The sequence below is a fragment of the Zonotrichia albicollis genome, chromosome 10, assembly GCF_047830755.1.
Source record: "Zonotrichia albicollis isolate bZonAlb1 chromosome 10, bZonAlb1.hap1, whole genome shotgun sequence".
NCBI lineage: Eukaryota > Metazoa > Chordata > Aves > Passeriformes > Passerellidae > Zonotrichia > Zonotrichia albicollis.
The window spans coordinates 7,993,557-8,007,042 of NC_133828.1; the positions used below are offsets into that span (position 1 = coordinate 7,993,557).

Here is a 13,486-nt window from a genome sequence, read left to right on the forward strand (position 1 = left end):
TTGCTTTGTTGCATCACTATTTTTTGGGTATATGCTTTGTACATTTTCTTCAGCTTACTTAAAAAAGAGGGAGTGGCATTAGGGGAGGAAAATGAGACAGAGCCATAAAATGAGCTCAACCCAGGACCTGAATTTTAAAACTCATTTTATTTTTGAGCAATAACTTCCTGCACTGGGAATATAACTTTGGATATGGTAGCAAATACTGCTCAACAGCCTCCCTTTTGAAAGAACAGATGCTTCAGAGATGCCTGAAGCTGGAGTCTCATGCAGTGAGAGGTTCCAAATCAGCAGTTTCTTTAGGAGACTTGTGCCATGGCTTCTGGCCGTAGTCTGTCCTCATTCTTCTTTGCTTCCTCTTAAACCTGCAACTTTACCTGCTCTGGCTGCAGTTTTGTGCATGCCTCAGAGACACACCAGGAATGCCTTGGTGTGTGGCACACTGTGTCTTGTTTTTAGGGAGGTTTCTCTAAAGTAAGGGTCATTAAAGGATGTTATGCATATACAAAATATTGCTTGCTCATTATCAGCCTGCGGTGTCACAATCTGCTCACAGAGCTTACCAACTTCCATTCCCAAATCCTGGCTTTGGCACCAGCTCTGGGTTGGACCCGCAGAAAGAGAATCTGTGTGTTCCTGGCAAGGTCTGCTCAGGAGTCTGGAGGGTACAGATTCTCAGCTTGTACCACAACCAACCCCCCTGAAAGTTATGTGGGTGAAAGTCTAATTAGAGAAGGATTTCCTCTGCTCCACGGGGAAGCGTGGAGCTGTTTGCGGTGGTGATTTGGGGAGCCTGTGCGGGGCCGGGAGGCTGCTGCCGGTGCCTCGTACCTGCGTTACATAAGCACGCCCGTACCCCGCTACCGCAGTGGGCTGGAGGCGTTTGGAACCGAGGGAAGAGGAGGCAGCAGGGAACGGGGAAGGTAGAAAGGAAAAAAACCCGCGGAGCACCGAGGAAAGAGCAGCCAGCATAAACTTTCTGCTGCAGTCTTACTCATCTCGGCTGAGAGCACTGCGGGCCCGGCTTTCACAGAGCGGGGCCGATCCCGTTCATCTCCCCAGTCCGGGGGCGCGGCTCGGCTGGGTCCCGGCTGGTCCCGGTCCGGAGCGGGTCCGGCGGGCGGGGCGGTGCCGGGCGGGGCGGAGCGGGTCCGGCCCCGCCGGGCGGAGCCGCCGCGTCCCCCGGGGTGCGGAGCAGCGCAGCCGGAGCCGTAGCCGGAGCCCCCCGGCCCGGCCGCTCGGAGGCGCCGGGAGGGACCCGCGGGCGCCCCGTGCCCGCCCGGCGCCGCCGGCAACATGAACCAGACGGCGACCGTGTCCCACCACGTCCACTGCCACTCGTCCCGGGCCGTCAAGGTAGGGCGGGCGGCGGCGGGGCTCCCCGGCCGCCCCGCGTCCTCTCGTTGCGGGCAAGTTCGGCGGAGCTCGGGGAGAGGCGAGGGACAGCTCCGGCTGTGTCCCGGCAGCGGCGCCTTCCGAGCCAGCCCTGCCCAAAGTTGCCCCGAGCGGGCGGCGCTCGGCGCGGAGCTGGCGGTGCCTCCCGGAGCTTCCCGGAGCGCCGCTCCGCAGTGCCGGCAAGGCAAGGGCTCTGTGAAATCGACCTGTGAGACGCGATCTGGTGGTGTGTGCTCGGAACCGGGACCGGACGGGACGGGTGCTTGCTGCTGGTGGCCGTGTCCTCGCGTGCGGGAGAGTTGGGTGGGTGCTCTGGCCGGGCACTGGGATGATCCTGCTGCGGGGAGAGCCGAGGGAATAGCGGGCTCTCGCCTCCCCTGCCTTCTTGCCCAACCTTTGGCACCATCCTGCCTTTGCATTGATTGGAAACTACTTTCTGGCCGAGTTACTGCACTCTGGAGTGATAGACTGAAATCCCTAACCAGATTGGTATTCAGTAGGAAGTACCTCTGCAGAAATGTGTGGTGTTTTTTTTTTTTCCTGAAATAAAATAAAAATGCAGTCAGTGACAATATTTGATTAGTGATGTTGTTTCTAGATGTTATTTTTTCTCAGTCCTGAAAAAACAACATCTAGAAATCTTACACCAGCTATTTTGTTTCATAAAATGATGTGAAAGCCTGAAGAGTTCACTTCAGTGCCTTTCTGTGGGTGCCAGGCTGTGCTCGGGTTTGTGTGGGGTGAGGAATCCTGCTGGGGCTTCACTCCTTGTGCTGCAAAGTTGAGGGGTCTGGGGTTTGTTTGTCTTCTCAGAAGGAGCAGCTGAACTTCACATCATGTTAGGAAATTCTCAGTTGGGCTTTATCCCGTTAGTGCTGGGAATAAAAATCATGACTTAGAGCTGAGGCAGGAGGGGATTAAAGGTATAAATCTTCGATTAGCACTGTCATTTTTATATAGGCTGCATTAGGCTGTGCAGTGTATGATCAGTAATGCAGAATGTCTGCAGGCTCAGGGACGGGGAGGGGGTTACCTGTGACCATTTGTGTAAGGTGTAACTGTGTCCATCACATCACAGAATTTCCCCTTAGTTTATGCCCAAATGGGCAAGGTCATGGGAAATGATGAATTACAATTGCTTTGGCCTACTTCAAAGAGTCAGCAAATATAATCTCAAATTGCTTAAAACCATTTTATCCTCTCTAGGTCTATCTCTGAAAGTACTGGAGAACAGAGAGCAGTGTGGTACTTGCTCTGGGAAATATTCCCTTGTTAGGTTTGGAACAGCCAAAGCTAATTTTTCACTGCCAGAAACATTTATTAAATTCATTTGACTGGACTTCTAAGCCAAAACAACAACAACCACCAATATCAATATGCCATTAAAAAAAAAAAATGAAAAAAAAAGAAAAAGAGCCAGAGGAGTCAATAGTCTTCAAAAAGAGAGAACATGAATCAGAGCCTTCTAGACATGAGTCCATTTTACAACCAACACAGTAATACTGATGCCATTAGAAAACTGTCTCATTTTTCTGCTCTTAATTCTATGTGTCAGGTGTGAAATGTGCTTTATAAATAGTTCTAAGTGCTTCAATGCTGAGCCAATGGATACTCCATGAAAAATTATTTACGACTGTAGAGGAGCAGTAACTTCCCTATGGTAACGAGGACCTTGTATTGGAAATTACTTTAAAAAAATTCATTAGTGACCAAATAGAAATTGCATTTTAAGCATGACTTCCCAAGAAACAGTGTTAGTTCTAGCAGTTATGAAGATTCAAGCAAAAAGATCACTGGAAAACTTCACACCTTTTGGAATGAGATCCCTAAAACCCCTTATTTTATTCCTCTTATGTTTCTCCCCAGCATACGAAACTGTGGCTTCTCAGCTCCTGTGTGTTAACATCAATGTAATGTTGCTTCTCAGTGGATCAGCCACTTTCTGCTTTGTAAACTTCTGGATAAACAGAACAAGAAGCATAATGAATCCTATAAACTTCATCCGTGCCAGTTCCCTCTCTGAGTCACCCTGGGGCTGCATGCAGGGACACCCCTGGCCCTTTCTCACATCCTTCCTTGTTGAGGGACGGGTACAACCTTTTGTGTTCATGAACTGAGTGCACTGCATCCAAAGTAACTTTGGTGACAGAGAAACAAACAAATTTTCAAAAGGAAAATGAATATCGAGCAAGGAAAAAAGCCTAAAGATCCCAAACCCCTTGGATAAAATGCCAGATCTCCTAGAAAAGCCTTTTACCCCTAAGACTCTTTATAGCTTGTTTTGAGGTGATTGCAAACCTCACCACATTGCTGACAGAACTATGAACAATGATCTTTCACTTGCAGATGTGTAAAAAAACTTTAGGGTCTAGCTGGGAATGCCAAATACCTGCCTCATTTCTGTATCATTACATGCTTGACTCCAGGATACCCCCCCCATGGATATGAAATTGGTTTTATTCTTCACAGTTTTGGCTCATCTTGTCAACACAGCAAGCAAATTAGCTCTTCCAGGAGAATCACTGAGTTTTGTGCACTTCCATGTTGTGCTGATGGCCAGATAATTTTTCAACATTCTGTTTTGTCTGACAGAGAAAAATTCTTTTTAAACTTTGTTTGCCTTGCTCAGAGGAAAGAAAGAAAAAACCCTCCAAAACCCAGAAAATAGAAAATAATAGTTATCCTGGCTAGCTAGGAAAACAAAGCAAACATCTATGTGAAATTTACCAGGGACTGTGGAATAGAAAAGTTGGTCTTGCTCTTAACACAGTTGTAGTTACAATTTGCTCTTATTAAAAAAAAAAAAAAAAAAATGGAGTTAAGCTAATATTTCTGCGGCTTTATACATTCTTTAATAATAAAATATTCTTTACCAGATCATGAGTCTCTGCTGTTATCAACCTCATATTGATCTGACTGTGAGCTGGATCATGGAAAGAGTTACTAATTGGCATTTCAGAAGCACATAATTACTATGTAATATAATATGTATGTTATAACCTTTTACTCTTCTTTCTTTCCTGCCTTCCTTTCACTTTTATTTATTCATTAGCTCTTAGATTGTAAACTATAAAAGGAAAGTGCAGATATGTCCCTAGCAAAAATTCTGCAGCAAGTTTCATTAGTGTCCAGGGACTGTATCAGCAATTTTTACATTTCAGGTTTATTGTAGTGTTGTAGCACCTGCTAATTGATGGGTAGTGGTGTACTAATAGTTTTCTTATTTACAATTAGGTTGAGGAGCAAAGACTTTAGGGGGGTTTGTAGTGTTCCCTTTGGACTTCTATGTGTTTAGAGCAACTAATTTCTTTTTAAACCAAACCTGTGCCTTAGCAGGAAAACATCTGCCCACTCCTGCAAACTGCAAATTCATCTCCTCCTACGGAAAGAGAGAGAGAGAGAGAGAGAGATTCATATGTAGCTGTTCCTGGTCATAAGGGCTGCTTGGTCACTCTTTTTGGGTTGAAACTTCAGTTAGTTGGATCTTTGCATGCCCGCAGCATGTGCACCCACCAGGCCTTGTGCAGATAGGAGAATCACTGCAATCTACCAGCTGCTTAGGAAATAAATCCCTTAAAATGAGAGCAGCGTTTCTGAAATCCATTACATCAAAAGCAAGTCACTAACAGATAATCTCAGTGAGTGTTCAATTATGAACTAGCCAGGATACACAGCAAAGGGCATAAGTGATACAGGGCTGTGTTGTTGGTAGGAACAGTCTATGGCAGCATAATAATGCAAAAAAAAAAAAATCCACCCAAATAAGTGGTGCATTTAAATAGAGTAGGTTTGCATGGTATTTTGTTTACAGCAATATGGAATTTGAGCAGTGGTGTGCCATGTGCCTACTTTGTTTTGGTGTGTGAGGAGCTGCAGCTCCAGGGAAGTGCAGTGTGGTGGTGGCAGGAGGCAGCCTGGCCATGGGGAATGACATGTCACTGTCATCTTCAGGATGTGGCCAGCTCAAAATGCACACTTAGAACAAAGTAAATATTTCTATTTTCCAAAGCACTGAGAAAGTGTACAACACTATTGTGTTTATTCAGTTCTTGAGACTCTGTCTGGAGGTGTATAGTGACCTGTTAGAGGACTCCAAAAATTACAAGTTACAGCACTCATCAAAAAGAGTTGCTTGGAGCATGATAGAAATGCCTTAAGTGTTGTTGTCTGAATGCATTTTTGTTGAGTGGAGTTGTTGGTGTGATTTATTTTGTATTTTGTAGACCAAAACTAGTGCATGATGACACATACGTATATGTGGAGACAAGCTGGAGATCTCTAGGTGGAAATTTGAAGAAAAAATCACAACTTTTAAATCTTCCCATGTAACATCTTTCTGTATTTTTTCAGTTGCCTTGCCAGCATCTGTATTACTGGAGAATAACTGGGGCCTTTTCCTATTAAATGTCCATCCTTTGTCATAAGAAGGGGCAGGAAAGAGAGAAAAAAACATTTGAAATGCTTATATTTTCCCCTTCCGGTCTATGAATAAAGAATTGCTCCATGTCAAAGGTGACATCAAGATTAGCTAACCAGTACTAGATAAAAACCAGAGGAGAGAGAGAAAGGGGAAGAGTTGCTATCAAATCCAACCAGCACTCCACAGCCAAGGCAGAAATGGTGGGGGTCTCTCCTTGCAGGGGAGCTCAGTCCCATTGCCTGCTGCCACCTTGTGGTGGGGCGTGTTTGCTGCCACTTCCTTGCCTACAAATTTCCTACATGCTTTCAAAACTTTCCACTCTTAATTCCCTGCTTGTTTCATAAAACTTCAAAGTAATTAGCAAAAAGTGGAAGCACTTTTATATTTCTGAATATATACTGATTCTGTGGTATGGGTTTGATATATATCATATATAGCCAACCCTCCATGTATTCTAATACAATTCATGGCTTTCAGTGTAATGCTGACCATAGGGATTTAGAAGGCAGTCACTTTAAAACTGATAAACACAAAGATACATGAACATGGTAGTAAATTATAATTAATAAGGGCTTAGTACTTTCCTGATTGTAATCCTATAAATTTTTTCCTACTGCCCATCATTACTTTAAGGAATAGGGCATTAAGTTTGATTCTCTTTGAAGCCACTTAAGTTATGGGTCTGTGAGTGTTACATAACACCTTCCTGAACAAACACCACATCATGAGGAATTAATCTTTCTCATTCTTTAATCCAAAACTGTTTTACTAACTATGTGTTAGGAAAATTTTGTGCTTATTTTGTTCAGTATTTCGTTCTTGAACTTAGCATAGTAAGACTGACATGCAGTCTAATTTTTGAGCATTGCTTTGGAATTTGCTTAGGACCATTCCTGTTTAAAGATTTTTATCTAAGGTCCTCAAATTGAATTATAAATGTTAAGTTATGCAACATCCAGGTTTGTGACTGCTCTGTGTTAATCATTTGACAGGTTTTTGGATCAGTGACTTTGACTTCTCACGTGCTGACAACACCCAGTGTTACTGGCAGCATGTGCCAGAAGCAAAGCAAAATTAGCTTCTGGGACTCTTAAAAATGAGGCACCTGATATGGCAGAATGCATTGGGGGCTTTTTGTTTCAAAGAGAGAGAATGAGACAGGCAGGTTTGTTTCAGTGTGAATGGAACCAAGAGTGATTCACAGCAATACATGCCAACCCAAGGGACCTGAGGGAAGGAACACCTAGAATGAGAGTCATCAACTTAATTAAAGACTCTCCTGAGCTGTGAAGCTAATGCAATGGCTGCAGATGAGGGTGTGATTTATTACATTTTGAATTTAACTGGTGAAATAGTTTGAGTGAATTATGCTTTAAAATGCTGATTTCTCAGTGCTGATGGCAAAAGCAGCTCCAGTGCCCAAGCTGTGGTGGGCGTGTGCTGTGGGTCTCTTCCCCACATCAGGAGTGCCAGAGGAAGGGAGGGAGGGAGGATGCTGGGGCCTCCAGGGAAGCAGGATAATGTCCAAAGATGTTTAAAGCTTAGTGATACTGATGCTGGCCTTGAGCTGCTGACCTCTTCCCTGAGGATACATCAGAAAAATAATCCAAAGTTAGAGTTTAAAAAAGGAAGCGAGTGGAACTGGAGAGAAGGAGACGGCTGTCTGAGCTTGTGTGTGACCTTACCAAGGGAAAAGAATGGGGAAGGCAAGCCCTGGGGAAGTTTTGCAGAAAGTTGAGAAGGAAGTAGAGATGATATCTGAAGGACACCTTGAGGCAGTGGCGGCAGCTTGGCAGAAGGAGGCAGAGACAAGGGAGTTTCAGGGAGACAGAACCAGAGTGTGACTGGCTGCTAACGGCGGCTGGCAAGTCAAGGAAGATCAGAATGGGGTATTGTGTTCTGGCTTCAGCTAAGGACACTGCACTTGGCATATTGGCTGTTGGGTTAGATTACGTTGCTAGATCTGACCTGTCACACAGAAGTTGTTGCAGAAAGTCACAGCCCTCAAGAGAAACCAGGAGACAGAGATAATGTACTTTTTTGGAGAAGTGACAGAGATGAGGTTTGCAAAGTTATCACTGTGGAACCCCAGAAGCAAGGGAGCACAGTGTCTGCAGGCTTCATGCTGGGGAAAAACCCCATAGATATATTATATTTGGAAGAGATATATATGCATATATTCAGAAGAGTTAGGCAATATGGGGGAAAAGAAAAATATATGCACAGGGTTTGTTATAATTGCATCCACTGTTTTGTGTAGTAACATAAAAAAGTAACTAAAACAGTGCCAAAACCATGAGTTTGTTGGGAAAGTTATGATCATAATGATGCAAATGTTTCCCCTTTAAGAAAAGGTTTGGGGAGCACACAGTGATAATGTTTTGGTAATCTTTGTCCAAATTTGGCTACCTGTGCAGTAATGGTTTAGCACTGTGGGAGGCAATAACAGTACACATGTGTTAAATTATTTTTTAAAGTTTTAAGTTATTTTAAGTTTATTTAATAATGTTTTAATTGGTGAAGCTCATAAAAAATTATTATTTCATTACCAATAATAAGCCTATTGCTTCTTGTACAACCTTAGCCACTTCTGCAAGTAACGGATGTTGACTTAATTTCAGGGACATTTCTGTATGAGGATTTCTAAGATTTGTCATGTTAGCACAATGATGGTGAATTCAAAATTAAAGCTATTTGTGTAAAAAGAGCGTGCAGTTGTGCAGCAAGTTGCTAAACACAGAAAAATTGATGCTGTTACATTAAAGGATTACACATAGGTTTATGTTCCTGCAGATTGAGAAAGTCACAACATCCTAGTGCTTCATATCAGAGTTGCCTTTACGTTTATGTCATTAAAAAGACAGACTTTTTCTTCAAAGGTGGCTGTTCTTTGGGGTGACAGTTGTGTTCCTCCTGCTGCTGGGAGAGCCCTGTGCCTGATCCCATCCCAACTGTCCTTTTCACCAGTGGGGCTTTGCCCAGGGACATCCCTGTCTGGCAGAATGTCCTGTGGCTGTTTCTCAGAGGTGTAGGTGCAGCAGGGAGAGAGTTTCACACCCCAAGGACAGGTGAGATGCAAACACTTTCACTTCTGACAAAACTGAGACCTGCTAAAGGTTTTTCACAGGGGGAGAGAGGGAGAAAGCTGGGGCAGATGCCTGTGCCTGGTGGTCACACTGGTGGCTGTAAATGCTCTGTTCGTGCTCCTCCAGAAGGTGGAGGAGTTTCTCCAGGGCAGGGGATGGTGCTGGAGCTTTTCCCTGAACTCTGCAGCACCATGCAAGTCAATGCACCAAAGTCCATTAGCTTAAGGGAGCTGATTTCTTGATGCCAGCGGTGAGGGCTGAGTGTCCCTCTGGGGACCCCATTTCCTCAGCCCCTGCCGCCTGGGTAAACGATCTGTCAGAGATCTGGAACAGTGTCTCTTCACTAAAACAGTCAAGGAATGAAGAATATTTGTTTAAATTCTTGTTTATTAGCCTTATTTATGTTTTTAAAATTGTGGTTTCAGGAGTGTAAAGGCAGGAGTCTATCCCTTGGCTTAGTTTTTCCCTGGGTATTATAGATGAATAGCAGGCTTACATTTTGAAATAAACTTTTTTTCTTTTGTAAAATCAATTGCTTAGGCAGGAGAGTTCCTGACTTCCCAATTAAGCAATTTATCTAAAAGAAATCTTTTTTCCCTTCCCTTCAGAGCATTAAACCCTTACTCAGCTTGAAAGCTGCATCAGTCTGCCAGTGTGGGATTAATGCCACAAACGTTACTGCTCATATTTGCTGCAGAGATGACCTGCAGACATGACCATCATGTTAAAAAATAGCTTTTATAATTCCTTGTGCCTGATAACAGAGCCAAAAAACCTGCCTCTGTTTTCCTGCATTTCTTCTTACTGGTTAGAGGAGGGGAGAAGGCACAAAATGTGGTGCCTGTCCCCAATGGCCCCATATTCCTGCTGCCTCCTGGGGCTTGGGCAGTTTCTGGAGTGGTTTTCTGGCTGCAGTGGCTCTGCCTTTGCCATGTCCCTGTCCCGTGGGCATCTTGGGAGCATTGGTATGCACGGGTGCCTCCATGGGATGTGTGTGAGCACTCAGCCTGGCATCCTGAAACCTGCCCTGAGCCTGGTCCCACTGCACACCAGGCAGGCTTAGGGCTTACTTTGGCTTTTTGGATAAATCTAGGGAAGGGAGGAGAGTTTTTTTTTTCCTCTTAACCTGTTTGTCTGTTGTCAGTATAAATAAGTTTGAACATGTTCTGAGATTATCAGCACAGCTCCTGAACACTGAAAGGGATCAACCTCTCACAGCTTTTGAGCTTTTCCATCACTCACATTTTACCTGTACAAGCAAACCCCATGTGTGTGTGTGGCACTGAGCAGCACAGTAGTGTGTTTATTCACTCTCTGAGCTAACCTCGCTTCTCTAAGAGGCTGGAAGGAAATTTCTGCACTTCTGCATTTGCTTGTAGGACATATTAGTTTCTGCTTCTTGTAAGGATCCTTTCCCCAACTCTCCTGTTAATCCAACCCCCCAAAAAAATTCTAGCAGTTCTGGAATGACTGACTGAGTTGTAACTAAAGGTTTTCTTTCTGTAATTTATACACTTATCAATAATTTCTTAGTTGATTCTTTTTTCCCTGTGCAGGACACAATGTCTTGTTGCTGGAGCTGAAAACTGGAAATTAGAGTTTGGGGTAGACTCATTAGTTCTGTTTCCTCTGGTGGTAACTGTTCATCCAGAGGTTCTGCAACTGTTTCTGCTGGGATTTTCCAGAGAATTAAAGCTAGCTTTTAAGGTTAACAGTTTCTCTTGGGAGGTGGATGGAAACTCTCCGTGGCTTAGCAGGCTGCCCCAGCAGTCAGGGTGACCTCAGTACTGTGGCAGGCGGTGCTGGGGCCTCTCACTCACTTTTCCTTTGTGGCTTTCTGTTCTCTTCTGGGTGTGAGTCCTCCTGGGTTGTTTGCCTAGGGAATCACGAGCAAGTGAACCTCTGTGGCAGAAAAAGAGGTGGTGCCAGTCACTGGGCAGCCTGGAGGGAGCTTAGTCCCTGTGTTGCTCTGTTCAGCTATGCCTGGGACAGCAGTAATTCTGGGGGGAAAGGAGGCAAAAAAATGGCAGAAAAACACTGAAGGAAAAGAAGGGGGAGAAAAATTAATCTTCCAGAGCCACTCTGGTGGCCTCAGGAGACACATTTGTTGATGGCACGTCATGCACACCTTGCTCATGTGAGCGTCTCTGTGGTTTGGGATGATTTTTGCTTTCTGAGGTGATAGGTCTGTGTTCATCCTAGAAAACTTTCCAACTAATTTTTTTCACACAATATTATCTGGCTGCTGGGAGTCAATACAACCCCGGATTTGTCTGTTTAAAGACCCAATATGTACTATCCATGGCTCTCTTTCCTAGTGATGATTTTTAAGCTGTGAATTCCCTACATTTACCTACAGTAAAACCTCAGCTGACATCCAGAGTGCATAATTCTGTATAGATTTAGTCTGGAGTTTGAAAAATCTCAGTTTTGTAATTCAACAGCTGTAATGTGTTTTCTGGGAGCATTAATGTTTCTGAAACTTGATTATGCAAATATTTGCAGAGGGCAAACAAACGCTCAGCGAACAAATCCATAAAATAATTAAGCAAAGATTGGTTGTTTTCTATTTTCATAGTATTTCTATTGGTTTCTATTTTCATAGTATTTGTGTCTCTCTAAACATTTCCCAAACTCTCTGGATGCCTCTTTCCCCTCAGTGATTTAGAAATCCCTGGTGACACTGATTGCATCCCAAGAGGGGTTACCTTTACTGGTGAAACCCATGAAAAAGCTGATGCCATGTGAAGAAATTTTTTGAGATATCTCTACAGATATTTTATAGATTCAAAGAAATTTTCTGGCATCATCAGAATTATAATAATAAACAGTGTTCAAATTTGAGGACTCTTAAAAGTATGAAGAAAAAGAATTTTAGATGACCACTGTCCTCTTGGTTACTGGTGGGCAGCTGTGCTTTTCCACATCTAGTACTTAAATATTAAATCATTGAGTTGGTGGTTATGCTGTGGAAGAGATTTATTTCAGGAATTATAACTAAAATTATGTTGTGTCAGAATTTTGTGATTTTTAAGTTGTTTTTTGTCATGTTGGCTTGACATTCTGCAGGTTCACTATAGCAATCCTGATACAGGCAAGTTGTATTCAGATTGAGCTCCAGACACATGGAAGTGAGAGGCACATTCCCTACCAGGCTTTGTGTTCCCAGAACAGTTCTGTCATTTTTGTACTGGATTGGGCAGCATAAAAGAAATGCATTTATAGTCCCAGGCAGTGTTCAGAATGAAAGTTGTGCATAAAATTGCTTGCTGAAGTAACTTGCCTGATGCTGCATGAGAGATGGGCTAACAGAGAATTTGGGTCGCTGTACCTAAGAAGATTTCTGTAATTAAACTGGTTTGCATTTTTACATGAAATACTAGAAAAAGCTTTAAAGTTTCAACCTGTCTATCCCCTTTCCTCCTGAAACAATATTGTTATAGCTTCACATCTAAACCATTTAGAACCAAACTTTGATAAAGAAAAAGAATCATCGTTGCAGGATTTTGAAGAACTTATTTCTCACATTGAGAAATATATATAAACATGTATTTTCTGTGTATGCCACCCTCTGAGTACTCTAGCCTTACAAAATAAAGCTGGCATGGGTTAGATGCAATGGACCTAAAAAAACCCTGAGTTTGAATGAAAAGGAAATAATAACTGATACTCAAGATTTTTGTGTTTCATTTTTAAACTCTAATCAAAAAATAGTGTGTACTCTTGTTTGATGGATGCTGCACACACTGCAGAAAAAGTGCACTGCAAGTTTTTGGAAAAGTGCCCACAACTGATACAGTGGGATTTGGGAAGAATTTTATTTTTTTATGGTTTGGTATTTTTTAAAACACTAACAATTCTCAAGCTGCCTTCTTGTGAAGTCAATTATTTTTGAGGAGGAATGCAATGTGCTCATTGCTTTCCAGTATTTCTTCTGTGTTGCTACTGCAGAGAAAGCACACAGTAAAGTATCTAAAAGCCCAAATATCAGTCTTTAATGATTTCTGCATTTAGAGCATAGGAATGAAACTACTAACATTACAGTTTAGCACAAAGTTTCATTTCTATTTAATGACTGGTTTGAATGGTGACTTGTGTGATTGATCATGCACACTTACACAATCAGCATTTATAGTTTAACTTTTTAAATGAAAATGTGAAATATCTACAGGTATAGGCTACATAGAGTAGTATGTGATAATGTAAGAGTTCTCCAAATTAGTACTATGACTGTTTGACAAACTCTCATAATGTCAAAGTTTAAATTATTGAATAGCTACAATTCTGCTGTAGAAAGTGCAATGTAGATCATGAGACATAAAAGGAAGCATGTTGCAGATGAAGTAGCTGAGTAAATATATCATCTAAGTGGCTGATAAAGTAGCTAAATTACTGTAAACAAACAATAAAACATCTTAGAGGAAATATCTCAGAGAAATTGCTTATTGAAAGCTTAAAAAGATAAATGCAAATTGTAAATATGTAAAGGCTGGAGGGCAGCTTTTTGATAAAAGCTGTAGGTTCCCTTGGCTGTCTGTCTAATACAGATGATATCCTTGAACAGCAATGACTATTCCCTCTGACA

General features: G+C 42.7%; 1 protein-coding gene across 1 annotated transcript in view; it reads left to right on the forward strand.

The window, feature by feature from the left end:
* The first annotated feature begins 1,187 nt into the window (after positions 1–1,187).
* Positions 1,188–13,486, forward strand: part of DPP10 (dipeptidyl peptidase like 10) — a 435,086-nt gene continuing 422,787 nt past the window's right edge. Inside the window, exon 1 of the mRNA XM_005487922.4 lies at positions 1,188–1,356. Within this exon, the coding sequence (XP_005487979.2) occupies positions 1,297–1,356 (60 nt within the window). The 5' untranslated portion in view covers positions 1,188–1,296. The remainder of the gene's footprint in view (positions 1,357–13,486) is intronic.